The sequence below is a fragment of the Chelonoidis abingdonii genome, chromosome 4, assembly GCF_003597395.2.
Source record: "Chelonoidis abingdonii isolate Lonesome George chromosome 4, CheloAbing_2.0, whole genome shotgun sequence".
NCBI lineage: Eukaryota > Metazoa > Chordata > Testudines > Testudinidae > Chelonoidis > Chelonoidis abingdonii.
The window spans coordinates 94,683,942-94,700,682 of record NC_133772.1 but is presented as its reverse complement, the minus strand read 5'-3'; the positions used below and the strand labels follow the sequence as shown (position 1 = coordinate 94,700,682).

Sequence of the window (16,741 nt, the reverse complement as noted above, 5' to 3'; positions counted from 1 at the left end):
GCATTCACTCCAGATTGGGTTTAGAATTGGATTTGGGGCTTTGTTATAAAGCCAAATTAAGGCTCTAGTTTTGATGTTGCCAAAGTGCTTTAAACTGTTCCTGTGATATTTTATCCCAAAAGACTGAAATGATATGAAATGTCTTCTATCTGGAATAGGAGAAATATCATAAGAACTGTTCTCAGGAATTTCAGCCACATCTGAATTGCAAAACAGAAAATATATACTACCTGTTGCTGGCTCCAGTCCAGGATCAAAATCAGGAATTCAAAACCAAATAAATAGCCACACAGAACGAGTAGAGGTTTGGATTTGGGATTAAAGTTTTGCCCATCTCTCATTTATTTTTATATAAAATATATATAATTTATATGTAAATTTGTACACAAGCTCAGATGTATGCATGTTTGTATATATAGGTGTGACAGTGAATCTTTCCATCAAAAAATATAAGTAGATATGCGAGTATAGTGTTTCTGTGGGTTGTGAATGGTTATTGAAAATATCTGAATATAAATAATGATTTATACTGTTCATGGTTAAATATTTTATTTATATGGTACCATATTTGCAGGAGTGATAGCAGAGCAATTCATTCATGTAGGTAGGCATTTGTTTTGTGATGAGTAAAATATCATGATGTGATACAGGTGCAGCACCATTTTAAGTGTTTTTAACTCGTCATTCAGGAGAGGTGGAAATGAACAATGATTCTTAACACATTTTGTATGTATTCAGTACTGTTACTAAAATAAGTGAACATTGTAATAGGAAACTGATGTAAATATTTTTAAATGTGGAAAAATTATAAATTCCATCAGTTTTGAAATTTTGTTGGTCGTATTAGAAGATTTGCCATTTTCTTCTTGTTGTTGATAACGAAACAGTAGAGTAAATTATATAACAGGACTTCCTTTTCATAATGCTGCTGATTTTAACATTCACCATAATGTAACCAGTATTTTGATATCAAGGAGCTCAAAACTTTCCACTTCCTTATTGTGTCATCATTCATCATATTGTGTTTAGTGCTGGAATTTAGATCTACTATTTATTAATCGTAATGTATAAATAAGTGTATGTGTACATAGAGTAAATATTATTAATATAAATGTTAGATATATTGGCCCAAATTGTTTCCTGTGATGTGACTGTTTCATACCATGCTATTAGCAGATGCTGGACTTAATGTCAGAGCAGCTGGTCCTCTGTTGGTATGGAGCTAGTGTATACGTTCTTACACCAGCTCACTTCCTGACTGTTGATGTACAGGACAGGGTTGGGGTAAGAATGGGTGTGGCTGGGGTTTCTCTGTGCCTCAGAGATCTTTCACCTGCTGCCTTGGCACCTTAAGCTATTACTAACCAGTGCAAGATAGAGCAGCCGTCATGCTCCTCTAAATTATTCCAGGGCTTGGCCTGGTGCACAGACAATCAATAAGCAGGGGAACACGAAAGTGGCTTAATTCTCCTTCCCCCCATTTCTGAACTCTATTCTGTACTCTTTAAATGAAGTCAGAGTTCTGGGCAGTTATCTATAATATATGTGATGATGCTTATGTGTAATGTATATTTATATAAAATAGAAAAAATTGGGAGGGGAGATATATACATATATATGTATGTATCTTTTTACTGTCTGAAGAAAGAAAGACTATGTAGTGGATAAAGGTTTAATATCTACAGTTTCTAACAGATGGCTATACTAAACCCAAAAGTTGAGTATCCACCGTATATTTAGACAATGCAATACTTGTTTGTTAATCTTTATTAAGATAAATGTATTTAAAGCTGAGCAAGTTTTTTAATTTTTCTTTTCTGAAAAAATGGCAGCAGATTGCTTGGAGGGGAATGGTAAGTTAGAGAATATTCAAGTGTGAGAAAGACTGGTTACTTGGACTGCATTGAAATAACAGATTTGTGGTAGAGAAAGTGTTAAATATTTAAACTTATTTCTCTCCACTGATGTTTTATTTTTCCAATCCTTCTTAGACTTGTTGATAATGTAGCAGATTTTATAAAGATGTAAGTTTTCCATCTCATGTTTTACACATGATCTATATAAATTCCCACACAAAACACCTGTGCATGTATGTAATATACGCATATGTGTATAATATGGATGGAAGCAAATTTGCAAGCTGGAGTGCCTAAAGTTATGTGTCTAAGTCCATATATAGGTACCTTAGTAAGTAGCTTAATTTTCAAGGTTGCTAAGTACCTGCAGCTCCTACTGAAGTCATATCTGATGGGCCCACATTATAAAACTTGCATCTTGATTTTTTAAAAGTGTTTTGATAGGTCCTTTGTAGAAGTCTGAGGCAGTCATGGATTCCAGGTTTGTATTATTATGCACCCCTAAATTTCAGGAGTGGCTGGATCCAGATTTTTTGTTCTATTTCTACTATTCACGCTGTTTAGAAATCTTATATTTAGTCTTGAATTTCATGCTGTTTAGTGCTTCATCTCCTTGAATCTACTCAGTTTATGAGACTATGTTTCCATGAATTATTATGTTGTTTGGCAGTGTGAAATAAATCATGAGTAGATTACTGTAATGGTCATCCCTAATGAATGAAATGGGATTAACCTCACTGGTTTACTTACCATTTATCCTATGTCTACTATGCCATATCTGTAAAGCGTATAAAGGCCTTATTCAGGTGAAATTCCCATTCAAGATATTCCCATTTGCCAGAGTAAGATGTTCAAGACCCGAAAGGGTTAATTTACTGTAGTTGTTCAGAGTTGTAGAAATGATAATATGTTTCCCACTATTTCATGTGTAAGGAAAAAAGACATGTATAATCATAGCTAAGCCTCAGTCCTTCAGGGCCCAAAATGAGAGACTCTGTGCTTCTTAAAGTGTCACAAGAACACGTAGATAGCCAAAAATTATTGAGGGGAGGATGCTTAAATTAATGTGAAGTACTTTTCTTAAACCTGGACAAAGTTTTCTATTACATTATTTTCACATGCTAAGGAACACTCCTCAGTTGACTGTTGATTTAATTAGTTTGTTGATGGGTGGGAATGGGTGTTTAATACTAATTATGAATAGTTTATGTTTATGTTATGTTAATTTTGCATGGCATCCTGATATGACTTTAGGCAACAAATAATTTCCTCTGTACATAAAATCCTGCTGTCAATTTTTATGCTTAAACAGAGATTTTAAAAAACTAAACATGTATGTGAAAGAGGAAAATTTGAGTCTGAAATGAATGCTATTTCTCATTAAGAGGTACAATTAAGAGATATGAGGCATGACTTTTGCACACTGTAACACTGTATAAGAAATTGGAATTTCTTTTTATAAAATAAGAATACTACTTTAATAAATAAAATCCTGTATCTGGTTGCATATTTACTGTGAGGTTTGTTTTTCACTTTTATCATAAGAATAATTTTGTTACAATCAAGTAATAATAATAATAAAAGGAAAATTATACTGCTGATGATTGAAATATTCTTCACTGTTTGAGTGTCCAGAGTCCAAAGTCATTCCTCCTATATTAAATTAGGGAAACCTAGAATTTAGCATATGGATGCTGTGACTTATTGGATGTATCCACATCTGATACAGCAGTTACTGGAACTATTCAGTATGCCATGTGTTTGAGAAATACCAACTGATAAATTTAAAAGATAGATTATTTGGTAGGAATTAAAATGAGTAATGCTGTAGACTGTTTATTACTAACTTGTAAAACTTCCTTCATTTCATCTGTTTTACTTACTTTTTTCCTTGTATTTTTCTTTCACACAGGCCATGCAAGTAAAGGTACAGGTCAAAATGCATGATATGTCTTTACGTTTTCGTTTTAGAGATGGACAGGCTCTAAGCATTTTTTCCATTGATCATAGCAGTGGCGTCACAAAAGGAAGGCACAGGCTCCACTCCTGATAAATTTCCTCATTGCAGAACTGGCCATATTTGATTAGCTCACCAGATTTCCCCCTCTTAACAGGCCCAGATGCTCCTTTGATATAAATATTTAGTCCATTACACTACTTATTAATTACATTCTATTTCTGCTGCCTTCTGCCTTCTGTTACCTTGTTTAATATGTTGAATCACTTATCAGGAGAGCACTTCCTAAGTATACCCAAAGGAAACATATCATGTTTGGTTTGTGACTTTTCAAGTCAAATATAAGAGTAAAATATTGTACCAGAGTAACCTCCGTTGCACTCCCTACCGTGATGCTTGGCAGGATTGCATGAAATGTAGTAAATTCAGTCCTCCCCAAAAATTTTTAAAAATACACCTTCTTATTGTGTGGCTGGGTGGGTGCTTGGACCACACCCACTTTTTCCCTACCTATTCTATTCAGAGATTCCCTATTCCCCAGTGATGTATGCTTAGTTCATCTTCCTTTCCATCTTTCAAATGACATTTCTGAAGTGAAGTTATAGTTTATACTATCTGACCTCAGGCTGGAGCTCCTAGGCACTAATAATACAGATAATAAATAAATATTTAACAATAACAATAATACTGTCAGACCTTGCCAAGTAAATAGGCATGGGCTTTATCAGCACTGGTATGAGGGGCCTCCAGGGAAAAAAAGCCTGACAATTTTGAAAGAATTATGAATGTCAACACAAATGTCCTGGCCAGCTTTGGCAGTTATATTCTACCTGCATGATTTCCCTTTGCATCATAATTATATTTGCAGTTCTTTCAGTTCTGTTGGCCAGTCCTTCTCCCACTGACATCTATGGACATGTTTCCATTAGCATCAGCAGTCTTTAGGCCTTAAGTAGTTAACAGTTAATTGTCCACCTGTGCTGCTAAACAGCTGGTGTATTTCACCCCAGAAGTGACAGAAAAAAATTCCTTTTATCATTGCAAACAATTTGGACAAACTATACCCAATTTGTCACGTCTCACACATATCTAGTGAAGACATTGTTTTATTTATGTAGATATCTATTGCTGTAGACAGAGGCATGGTTTTGTTGTCACCAATAGTTGAAATTTCTCTGCCTAGTTCTACTTGCATATTTACCAGCAGGAATTAATGTTGCCTACAGTGCCACTTTAGGAAGGCAGAAGTCTGGTGGCAAAGGCAGAATGGGTCACCTCTTCATCATTTTCAAATGTATTGATTTTAAGTGCATTTGTTACTCTCACACACCTTCCAGTCTCAATTACAATTGAAAATAAAGAAACTTTTATGGGAGAAATGTCCCTCCCAAGAATAGAGGTGAGAAAAAAAGTATGGCTTCCTCTTCTTAAGCTGCCTCCCATATGTAAGAGGCATAGTGACGCCACTGGGTCCCAGTGATACATTGTGGCATTTGTCTGTCTGCTGTCAAAGTAGAGTATAAATAATGTCATCGTAAATGTTGTGCCATTACATCAACGCTACTATAGAAAACTTTTTCTAAGGCACTTCCAAAAGCAAAGCTTTAAGGCAAAATAATCTCTTGCAGCTGCTAGTTCCTTAAGAAGGGCAACCACATCCACTTTGTGTACCCTCTGAATTGCTAAACACTTTGCCTAAGTAACGCTGCGTACATATACAGTGGTCTCCATTTGAAAGACAAGATTTGGCCAAAATTTACTACAGAGTGGAATATAGATTACTACCATTTTCCTCTATTCGTATAGTAGATTATATCTATGGTAACCATGATAATGACTGCCAAATGATGTATTTTAATGGCCTGTACTGTATCCTTACATGTAACTGTACAGTATAATATGAACACAATAGGCATTAGCATTTCAGTTACGGAGGGAAGAGGATGTGGAGGGTTAAATGCAAGCATCTGCTCTTTGTAGTTTTTCATATGCTGAAGGTTCAATCTTGAGCTCTAATCTCCGGCAAAATTCCCCTGAGTTCAATGTGAATTTACTCTAGATTTGGAACTCAGGATTGGGCCATTTATGTTGTGGTGGTGTTTGTCATTGTTTACCATAAGTTCATTAACCATATTGGTCTGTTTTATGATAAACAATGCTATTGCTACGAGCGTTGATTTGTTATCTTAAATCCAAGGAAGAAATGCTTTTTTAATATTTTATTTTAAATAAAATTTCACATTGTTTAATGTGGTTAGACAGATCAAATGTTATTCTATTATGTTCACTTCTCTTTCCTAGGACAGCCTTTCTCTAGTACCTTCGGTGACCAAAGCTGCTGATGGTTTAGTTTGATGTCATTACAGAATTGCTTACACTACAACCCAGCCAACACAAACTGGTTTTACAGCTACACTACTTCCTTACTGTTTGGCTGAATTGAATTCTGTGCCTTTTAGTTTTTAATCTTTCTCAGGCAGCAGCAATGCAGATTAGCCCCTCCATGTATGTAGAACTCAGACCTTGGAAAATCTTGTCTGGAATAATCCTTAATAAAAACTTAAGCAACAGGAATTGAATTGTCTCTTTAAAAATGCAAACAAGCAGTCTATTATAATTATGAATCAGTTTTTAGTTACATGTGCCTGTCTGATTCAAGATGTGTATAAGACCCAGATGTTATAGTTAAATGTATACACATACATACAAAACTAGGTTAATATTATGAAAATAATGAGCATTACTATCACATTATTGCATAGCAAGAAGTTGTTTTTTTGGTTTGTGTTTTTTTACGTTTTCCACATAAACCATACAGTTCACTTTTATTTTACTACTTCTAACTATTCAAAATATAGCTATGTCAGTTACTATAGTCTGGTTGGACCGTGAACAATAAGGAATCATTTTGTGTATAAGGAGAGTATACCTGTGTGTAATCAGTTACCTATGGATCTTTACTTCTAGTCTGGAGGACAAGACCAAGAGCGAAAGAAATTGAAGCGTAGAGGGGATTTGTATTCAATACAGACGTCCTTGATTGTAGCTGCACTTAAAAAGATGCTTCCTATTGGTTTGAATATGTGCACTCCTGGAGATCAAGAGCTGATTTCTTTGGCTAAGATTAGATACAGTCATGTAAGTCTAAATTTTACAATAATTTTTAAAGTAGTAAAATTGAACTTTAGAAACCAAACTTTGAAACAGAAATGCCTAAATATTTGTTGCAAATTAATTCTGTCCGTGTGTGATAGAGTAATTATACCTGCAAAATACACATTTGCAGGGCATAAAATGTGTGGAGGCATACAAACAATTTCCAATTTTCCCACATAGTTTCTCCTAACCTTCTGCATATGTGTACTTTTAGGACTATGGTTTATGGCCACAATTAAAATAGTTCTTTTTTGGACATTGACCCCAAATATTCTTCCCAACAATTTGTGTAATTAAAAAACCAATATGTTATGTTGCAGTATCTGAATTAATATCTGTTTTATATTCTGGATTTATCTCATACAAAAGTTTTTATAAGATAAATCTCAAACAGAAATAAAACACATTTATGTCTTTTCCACAGAGGGACACAGACGAAGAAGTCAAAGAACATTTACGTAATAATTTGCATTTGCAGGAAAAGGTAATATTAAAAAAAAAAACTTTTTAAAATGAGATATAATTAGTGTAGGCTAACATTTTTAAATATGGGTTTTGCACTTGCGTGTCGTGTTCACTCCTATTTCCATAATGAAAATTTTTAAAATCATTTCTGTCCAATTTTTTTCTACCAAATCACTTTTTTTTCAGCTTTGCTTGGCTTTTAGGATTCAATAAGTTCTATAAAACACAACATGTTTGAAGAAAATCAGTTTGTTAGATTTAAAGCTATTATTGTTAAAAATCATCTCGTTTTTGGTGTTAATGAAAACAAAATTATTTCAGTTTTTAACTTGACTCTCCTCTGCCCGACCCCAAATTATCTTTTTTGAATACTTTTCCACTTTATATTGAACTATGTCCTTAATTTTAACCAGATTATCCATTTTTTTTATCTAAAGCCTTAGATTAAGTTAACTAGTTTAGACTTTTTAAAAGCTTAGTAAAGTTTACACTGTTTAAGTAACTTGATACTTAAATTGATTTAAACACTCTCCCTGAAAGAGGTCATGGACAAGGATGGTACCAAAACAGGGTCTCAAGTATTACATAAATCCTCATAATTAGGTTCTCGGCTAAAAGCTGTTGAAGTTAATGAGACTCTTTCAATTGACTTCATTGGGCTGTGGATCAGGCCCTGGGTACAAAACCCATGTTGTGTCACAAAATTTTGCTCTAAAAACTAAATTTTCATTTTCTAAATCAGTGGCAGCCTACATTTTCAAAAGTGACTTATGATTTCATGTTCTAAAAGGAAGAAACTTCAAAAGAACAAGTGCTCAGCACTTGGGAATTATCAGCCCCCTTTAACGTATCTCAAATTGGGCACCCAAAATCACTTTTTAATATGTAGGCCAGTATTTGTAGCTGTATTATTTCAAAGAAAACATTCTACATGAAAGTGTAAACTGATGCATTTATGTTTGCTTGTCTGTAAACAGCCTGAAAGAGTAGCTTTGAGACTCATAAAGTTTAAGGCCAGAAGATACCATCAGATTATCTTATCTGACCTCGTGTGTATCCCAGGCCACCAATACCATTTAGCATCCACCCACTAGCCCCAACAACCAAAATTAGACAGAAGTATTACAGCCTACCAGAGATTAGACTATTGTTTGTCACAGGCAGAGAATAGGAGGGACTAAGTGGGCATAAGAACATGAGAATGGTCATACTGGATCAGACCAATGGTCCATCTAGCCGAGTGCCCTGTCTTCTGACAATGGCTGATGCCAGATGCTTCAGAGGGAGTGAACAGGACAGGGCAGTTTATCAAGTGATCCATGCCCTGTCATCCAGTCCCAGCTTTTGGCAGTCAGAGGTTTAGGGACACCCAGAGCATGGAGTTGCATCCCTGCCCATCTTGACTAGTAGCCATTGATAGACCTATTCTCCATGAATCTATCGAATTGTTTTTTTGAACCCAGTTATACTTTTGGACTTCACAACATCCACTGGCAATGAGTTCCACAAATTGACTGTGTGTTGTGTGAAGTACTATAAACCAGCTGCCTAGTGATTTCATTGGGGACCCCTGGTTCTTGTGTTGTGTGAAGGAGTAAATTCATGTTCTCCACACCATTCATGATTTATAGACCTCTATCATATACCCCCTCACTTGTCTCTTGTCTGAGCTGAACAGCCCATGACTCCTGCAATCAGGGCCTGCTCCAGGCACCAGGATTCCAAGCAGGTGCTTGGGATGGCAATCTGCAAGGGGTGGCAGTCCATGTGTTTTTGCCCGCAAGCAGCGTGCTGAATTGCCACTGTGGACGGTGGGGGCAGTCCCTGTGCTATTAGCACATTAGCAGTTATGTTCAGCTGTCTGCAGCAGGCGCAGCTTCTGTCTTCCAGCTGAAGACAGAAGCTGCCACCGAATTGCCGCCGCCACGGAAATGTACGTGCCACCCTAACGGCACACAGATGGCCCCTGCCATCCGTGGCAGCAATTTGGTGCGCTGCTTGGGGTGGCAAAAACAGTCGAGCTGGCCCTGCCTGCAATGGCAGGGAAATGATTAAATAAAATATATCCAGGTAATTCTGCACCCACATACAGAGGAAGGTGAAAAACACCCAGCTCACTGCCAATCTGATCTGGGAGAAAATACCTTCCCAATCTCATGTCTGGCAATCAGACACTGAGCATGTAAGCAAGAACGAGACCGTCAGGCACCTGAGAGAGAGAATGCTTGGGGCCACCTCAGAGACTTGGCCCTCCCTGTCTAATGTCTCATCTCCAGCCATGGCCATCTCTGATGCTTCAGAGGAGGGAGGTTAAAAAAAACAAACAATACATAATACATTGGGCGGCAGGTGGGTATTCCTTTCTTACCACTGCAGGTGGCTGGCTGAAACTCTGAGGTATAAGTTTTTAGGGACATAAGCCAGAAGTGAGCACTAGGCGTAGGCATTGACTCCGTGGGTGCTCCAGGGCTGGTGGACACACAGAAAAAATTTAGTGGGTGCTTAGCACCCACCAGCAGCCAAGCTCCCCGCTCCCGCCCCCTTAGCACCTCCCACCCATCAGCACCCCCACTGATCAGCCCCTCCCTCTCGCCTGACATCTGCTGTGGATTAGCTGTTCCACAGCGGGGAGGGGGAAGAGTGGGGACAAGCCACACTTGGGGGAGGAGGCAGAACTGGGTGGGAAGAGGCGGGGTGGTGGGAGGGCAAGAGGGTTTTGCGGGAAGGGGTGGGGTCTGGGGCGGAGCAGGGATGGGAAGAGCTGGGATCACCCCCCCCCTTCTTAAATATAGGCACGACATTAGCTATTCTCCAGTCATATTGCACAATTCCCAAATAAATAGATGTATTAAAAATCCTTGCTAACAGACTTGCAATTATACATGCCAATTCTTTCAGCATTCTGGATGGAAATTATCCAGTCCCCCTGATTTGAGCGCATTAAGTTTTTCTTTCACCTCAGATGTGGTAATTTCCATTTCCACACACGTTTCCATCATCCATCCTGCCTTCTTGTACATGTTCCTTGTTATCCTTTGTGAAAACTGGGATAAAGTATTCACTTAGTTTTGGGGCCATATCTACATCACCTTTAATTTCCTTCCCATACACACTGCATAGCAGCCCAGCCTCATCCTTCCTTAGTCTCTTTTTATTTATATAACTAAAAAAACCTTCTTATTATTTATTTTAATTTCCTTGGTAAGAACTAATTCAACTTGATTTTTATCAATTCTCACTTTATTCCTACATTTTTCAACTTCCAAGATTTAGGGTTGGGTTTTTTTGGTTGATCAACCCCCTTTTCCATTGCCTAGAGGCTCTCCACTTACTCCTAATAACTTTTTTGGAGTGGTCATTCATCCAGCTGGGACTGGAGCTTTTCCCTACAATTTTTTTTCCTTGCTTGGGATGCAAAATTCAGATAGTTTGTGTATAGTTGAAATGAAGAGATTCCAAGCGTTTACATTTAAGTCTTTGAGCTTTTCAGTCCAATTGACTCCTTTAACTAATTCCCTTAATTTCCTAAAGTCTAGGCCTTTTGAAATAAAAAATCATAGGTGACTATCTGGTTTTGATTATACTTCCATTTAATTTAAGCTGAATCATCTCATAATCACTCAATCTGAGGTTATTTTCTACAACCAGTTTTACTCTGATGTCCTCTCTACTTAACTAAAACTAAGTCTAAAATTGCATTACCTCTTCTTGATTTGATGACAGTGTGTTGAAAAAAGCTGCCATCTATCTATCCAAGAATAACTGGGCCCTACCAGTATTAGTAGTAGTTATTCTCCAAACTATAACTGGGAAGCTAGCGTCTCCCATTATAACACAATTCCTTATAATATTTATCTCTCTAATAATAATAAAGAGATCACTATCCATATCTGAGTCTGATCCTGGAGATCTGTAGCAGACCTGTATGCAATTCCAATAGAAAATTTTACAGTCCTGCCCCAAAGTGATTTTGACCCAAACAGATTCTGTTTTGTTCATACTATCACTTCTTATTCCTTTACAGTTAATCACTTCGTTGATGTACAGTGCTATCCCACCATCTTTACCTTTATTCTTACCTTTTCTAACCAGCACGTCCCTTTCAATATCTGTATGACTCATGAGTGCTATTCCACCGTTTCTGTAATCCTTCTAGTATCCAGCTTAAATCATCTGCACCACTAGTTGCAGTTCCTCCATTTTATTGCCCAGACTCCATGTGTTCATGTACAAGCATTTCAGTGTTTCCCTCGCACCATATTCATTTTTTTAGCTGGATTAGATATAGTCCTTTCACTACCTGTAACAACTACCTGACTACTACTTCAATCAACATTTGTACTTTTGTCCTCCTTGCTGTCCATACTCTTGCTTTGTGGTGTTCCATTATCTCTTACTGTATCTTCATTTAGCTGATTATTCATCCAGTTGGGTCTGGCTTCAGAGCCAGCTGATCTAGCTAAGAGGTTTGAAGCATGCTATTCTCCAGGGAGTATTAATTTTAGAACCTAAAGCTGAACTTTAGCCACTTTACTACTGGTCATTCTAGCAAAAGCATCCATTTTATGTGCTTACTCCGCAAAACCAAAATGCCTCCCACGCTTCCCCAAGCACCAAAAGCCCCAGTTGTGCCTTACTGATCTGCTGAAACCCCAGCTTCCCCATGGCAGCTTGTGCAGTGCAGTTCTGCATTGTCAAAACAAAAATCTGTGAAAAACTGAAAAGTAAAAAATATATGTGCCATGTAAAATACATTTATTTCAATATCAAAATAGACAGCACACAGTTCACACTACTATGGTTATTATTCTTTTTCATACAAAATTCTATAGTAGCTTCCATGGAGCCTTCTTACAGAATTTAAGTCCAGCTGTCCTAGTAGTTTGTGGACCTTTGTGCCATGTTTACAGATAATGAAGAAAAATGGGAAGTATGAGTTGAATGACAAGAATGAAATGGGACTAGCTATTTCTTATCCATGTGAATCAGTAGTAGTAGTCGGGTTCATTATATTAATGTAGGGCTTGTCTACACAGTGCATTAATCCTCACCAGAAAGGTATAAATTCTGGTGCACACTAATATTCTATGCACTAAATGGCCCATTTGGACCCTGCTGGTGCTCTCTAAAAGTTCCCTGGTGCATGTTAATGTAGAACTGTTTGAAAGGTAACTGTAGTAACTTGCATTAGGGAAGTTGTATTATGTGTTGGCCGGGTCCATACAGGCAAGTTAGGGTGTGACATACTATTGCACACTAGAATTTACTTTCTTCTTATGTGGACTAATGCACTGTGCTTAAAAACCCTCAATTAGCTTTTTTTAGATTAAGGAACATAAAAAGACTCATTTATTATTTGAGAAATGTATAATACAGTATGAAATATCTTGATTTTAGTCTGATGACCCAGCTGTGAAATGGCAGTTGAACCTGTACAAGGACATTTTGAAAAGCGAGGAGCCAACAAATCCTGAGAAAACTGTGGAACGGGTGCAGAGAATCTCAGCAGCTGTCTATCATCTGGAGCAGGTGATAAGGACTACATGTATAAAGTACTTACTTTAAATTAGAACATGAGGTTCTTTCTTGAGAGCACATACTGTGAAATAATGTTTAGATTGCTTCATCAAATGTATCTATTGAACAATAGTTTCTGCTTAAAACTATATTTTATATATTGTACATTTAAAGTCTCATCTGCTAAAGTTTCAGAGTTCTACTTAGAAGAGCAATCATAACATTTCTACTTGCCTTTGAAAAATTTTGTAATCAATCCCCAAGCAATAGGGGAGGAATTCAGCACACAGCTTTTGTAATTTTAAGAAGATGTGTGTGATACATGTAAGTTTTTAATATATACATATTTTCAAAGTGATTTCCACCTGTTCTCCATTTCTACACATGGGAATACCTTGTATTAGCAACTTCTGCACACTCTTGCGTGTTCAAATGATATAACTTAAATATAAAAATTCATTTGAACCTGATTTCCGTTCTGCCCATAAAAAAAAAATCCATCATTTTCATGAAGAAGGAATAGTGCAAAAAATTGTTTACATGCATGACTATACCTGCAAATGTATTTATTCACAGTGGTCACATTTTGGAAATTTTACCCTTCAACTACATGTAAGATTTGTTGACATCAGTGGGAGTTTTATATGTAGATTGAGAACTGTATATGGCCCTAAGTAATTATAAAAATGTGATTTTTATTAGAAAAGCAACATTTCTAAGAAGAAAGGAAACTTTTGTAATATCCACTAATCAGTTTATTTGCCAGTCATGCAAATGAATTTTAACTGAATATGAAGCGTTTGTACTGCACATACTGATGGAAGTGTTTTCCCATAGGTCGAGCAACCATTAAGATCAAAAAAAGCTGTTTGGCACAAACTCTTGTCAAAACAACGCAAAAGAGCCGTTGTCGCTTGTTTCAGGATGGCACCATTGTACAATCTGCCAAGGTAGGTGCTTTAAAGGTTTACTTATTTGTGAATGATTACTGTTGAGCAAGCGCTTCAAGGAAGAGCAGGAATTTCTTAATACACACACTGCCTTTGAAATCATTAGCAAAGTTTGTTGCTTTGGCAGAGCTTCTGTAGTTGGCAGATGCTGTCGCTTTCTGATTTTTAATAAGAATAATAAAACCAAAGGAATTTAAACTTATTTTTTAAAAGATCAGCCCTTAGTGCCTTGGCATGCTTAGAAGGATGTGTACGTGTGCCAGCAATCTCTATATAGAGAGACTGTTGATAATATCCATTAAATAGCTGGTTTTCCCACGTCATTCATTCCTTGTGGTGATCTAACAGGGGCTTTATGCTGAATTACCTACTGGAAAAAACACCACAGGAAGTACACTACTTCACAAACACCATATTTCAGCTTTTCCCAGTCCTTATCTGGTGCAGCCCACTCTTATATCCCTCACATCATGCCCTGTTACAGTTGCCACAATCTGTTAATCTATTTCTGTCCATTTTCTATCTTCTGTCCTTTTCTGACTTTGTTTGGTCTCCTTTTTTTAATTAATTCTCATCTTCTTCTAAATTCTTCCATTTTTTTTAGTTGTTGTTTTTCATTTTTAGCTGTCTTGTTCTGTGGCTTTCCCTCCCTGTTTCCATCCACATGAAGGCTTCATGCTGCTTGCGTTGAGTTATTTCAGCTATGTGAGGGTTGGTTGTGTATATTTGTAAAGCCTATATGAGAGCTGTGGTGACAGAGCAGAGAAATTTGGGCTTATGGACTGCTGGTTGAGCCTGTGACCCTGCACATGTGAGCTATTCCTGTGTCCAGCTGCATTCAGAGCACTGTGGGGGCTGGGACAGAAGGTGCATGCCCTCTTAGGGCCTATCCGCTGCTTTTCCCACAGCTGCAAAGTCACATTTTGCGTTGGGGTGAAAGGACAGATCCACCACCATGCAATTTTCTTCATTCCTATAGTGGTTTTCCTTTGCTCTGTGCCCTCCACCCAGGCTAGTTTAGGGCCTCCAAAGAGATACTACCCTCAAAGTTGGGAAACATTGCATTGCTAATAAAATGCAGTTTCACCAGTGAGTGTGTGTGCTGGATGAAGTTTGTTTCTTCCCTACGAGAATAAAGAAATCTTTAAAAGTCAATGTGCTTTGTTCACAAAGTGTTCACAGAATGGTTAATAAAATGCATTTCATCTACCTCTAAAAAATGCATTATTAAAATGTATCTCCATGTTTGGTGTTGGCAGCCTTGTAACTGCACTTATAATTTGGAAAGGAAGTTAGGTTTACCACATTAAGACCAATGAACAGTTTATTGTACAGTGAAGAGGAAACATCCCAGCTCTAAAAACGACATGGAGTTTTGTATTCTTAGAGCTTACGTACGCTTCCCAGACAACCATGGTAGCATCTTACTAGAGAATCTTCCTTTAACACAATTCTAGCTAGAAAAAAGCTAACATGTTGTCCATAGAGGGAAGAGAATGGGGGAGACTTAAATATAATGTAAAAACAAAGTAACTAGTTTAGGAGTGGTGGCTAATCCTTTCCAAAGTTCTGAGGATAGAGAAAAGGAGAGCACATTTCAGAAGATGTACGTCTTGGGGGTACATCTTGACAACCGTATTCTGGTCTAATAAATTAATTTATTTATCCCAGGATATGCTTATAACCTGTTAAAGAAGAAATATCTAAGTTAAAAAAGAATGAGATATATTATTTTTCCCTGAAAAAAAATCACACCTGCATAGTTTTTGATATATTGGTGAATGCTCATGCAGAAGATGGGGGATGAAGTGAACTTCTGCATTTTTATTATCTATTATCTATAACTTACTGAATGTACTCTGTGCATGAGAAATATTGGACCTGATTCATTTCAGACTTGCATCATTTTTATGATTAAGTTATTCGTGATTTTCACTAGTTGTGAGTGGTGAATCTGGCCAAGTAATACTACTTGCAATCTCTAGGGATGACCTTTGATAGAACTGTGCTTTGGTGACTCAGAATTTTGACATCCACTCCAAAAAGGCAAGATCCTAGGGAAAAAAATTGAGGCATGTAGGTTTATTTCTCAACTGCTGTGTGCAGAATAAAGCATATAGGTTCTAGAAAATTCACAGCATTATGGCAGTGAGATAAAGCTGTCATGTCATGGTAATAAATACATACATAACTATCTATCCATCATTTAAATTGATTGTGGCTTTAAGACATCTCTGAAACCTAGGGAATTTGTCAAGTGGCACATGATTAGTAATAATAAGTGCTGTGCAACGAAGTCCTTTGGAACCACAATTTTGCATGCAGCTCTTCATATCTGAGTATGTTTTTCCCCAGTTTAGCTTCTGTATTATATTGGGATGAGAGTAAATTCCCAATTTGATAGTAAGACATTAGTTTTAGACACAGAGAGCCAGCAAGTTGTTAAAAGGAGCAGCCTTTCCAGCATCCTAGAAAATACTAAAGATTCCAGTGTATTATGACCCTTTCTTCTGATCAGCATCTGGAAATCTAGGTAGGGGTCCGTATTCTTTCATGTTAATCTCACATTTGAACCTGATTTTCTTCAATGGAACATTTGTCTTACTTTAAGATTATCAGTATGTTGTTTCAGAACTTAAAACATCTATTGATGTGCAGCTACTTGTTAAAATAATACATCTAGAAATCATAAAGAGATTATTTAATTTTCCCTTTAAGATTTCTAGGTGCTTCCTGTTCCTGTTATTAGAAGTGGCTTGAGATACAAAGTAAATAGTAATTGTGTTTTTTTTATATATTTTTATTTCTCAAAAAATGAACGTTTTCAAAACTCGGAAATA

General features: G+C 36.9%; 1 protein-coding gene across 1 annotated transcript in view; it reads left to right on the top strand.

Moving 5' to 3' along the window:
- Positions 1 to 16,741, top strand: part of RYR3 (ryanodine receptor 3) — a 663,207-nt gene that overhangs the window by 545,274 nt on the left and 101,192 nt on the right. Inside the window, 4 exon segments of the mRNA XM_075065483.1 lie at positions 6,781 to 6,951; positions 7,394 to 7,453; positions 12,832 to 12,963; positions 13,789 to 13,901. Coding sequence (XP_074921584.1) covers positions 6,781 to 6,951; positions 7,394 to 7,453; positions 12,832 to 12,963; positions 13,789 to 13,901 — 476 coding nt within the window.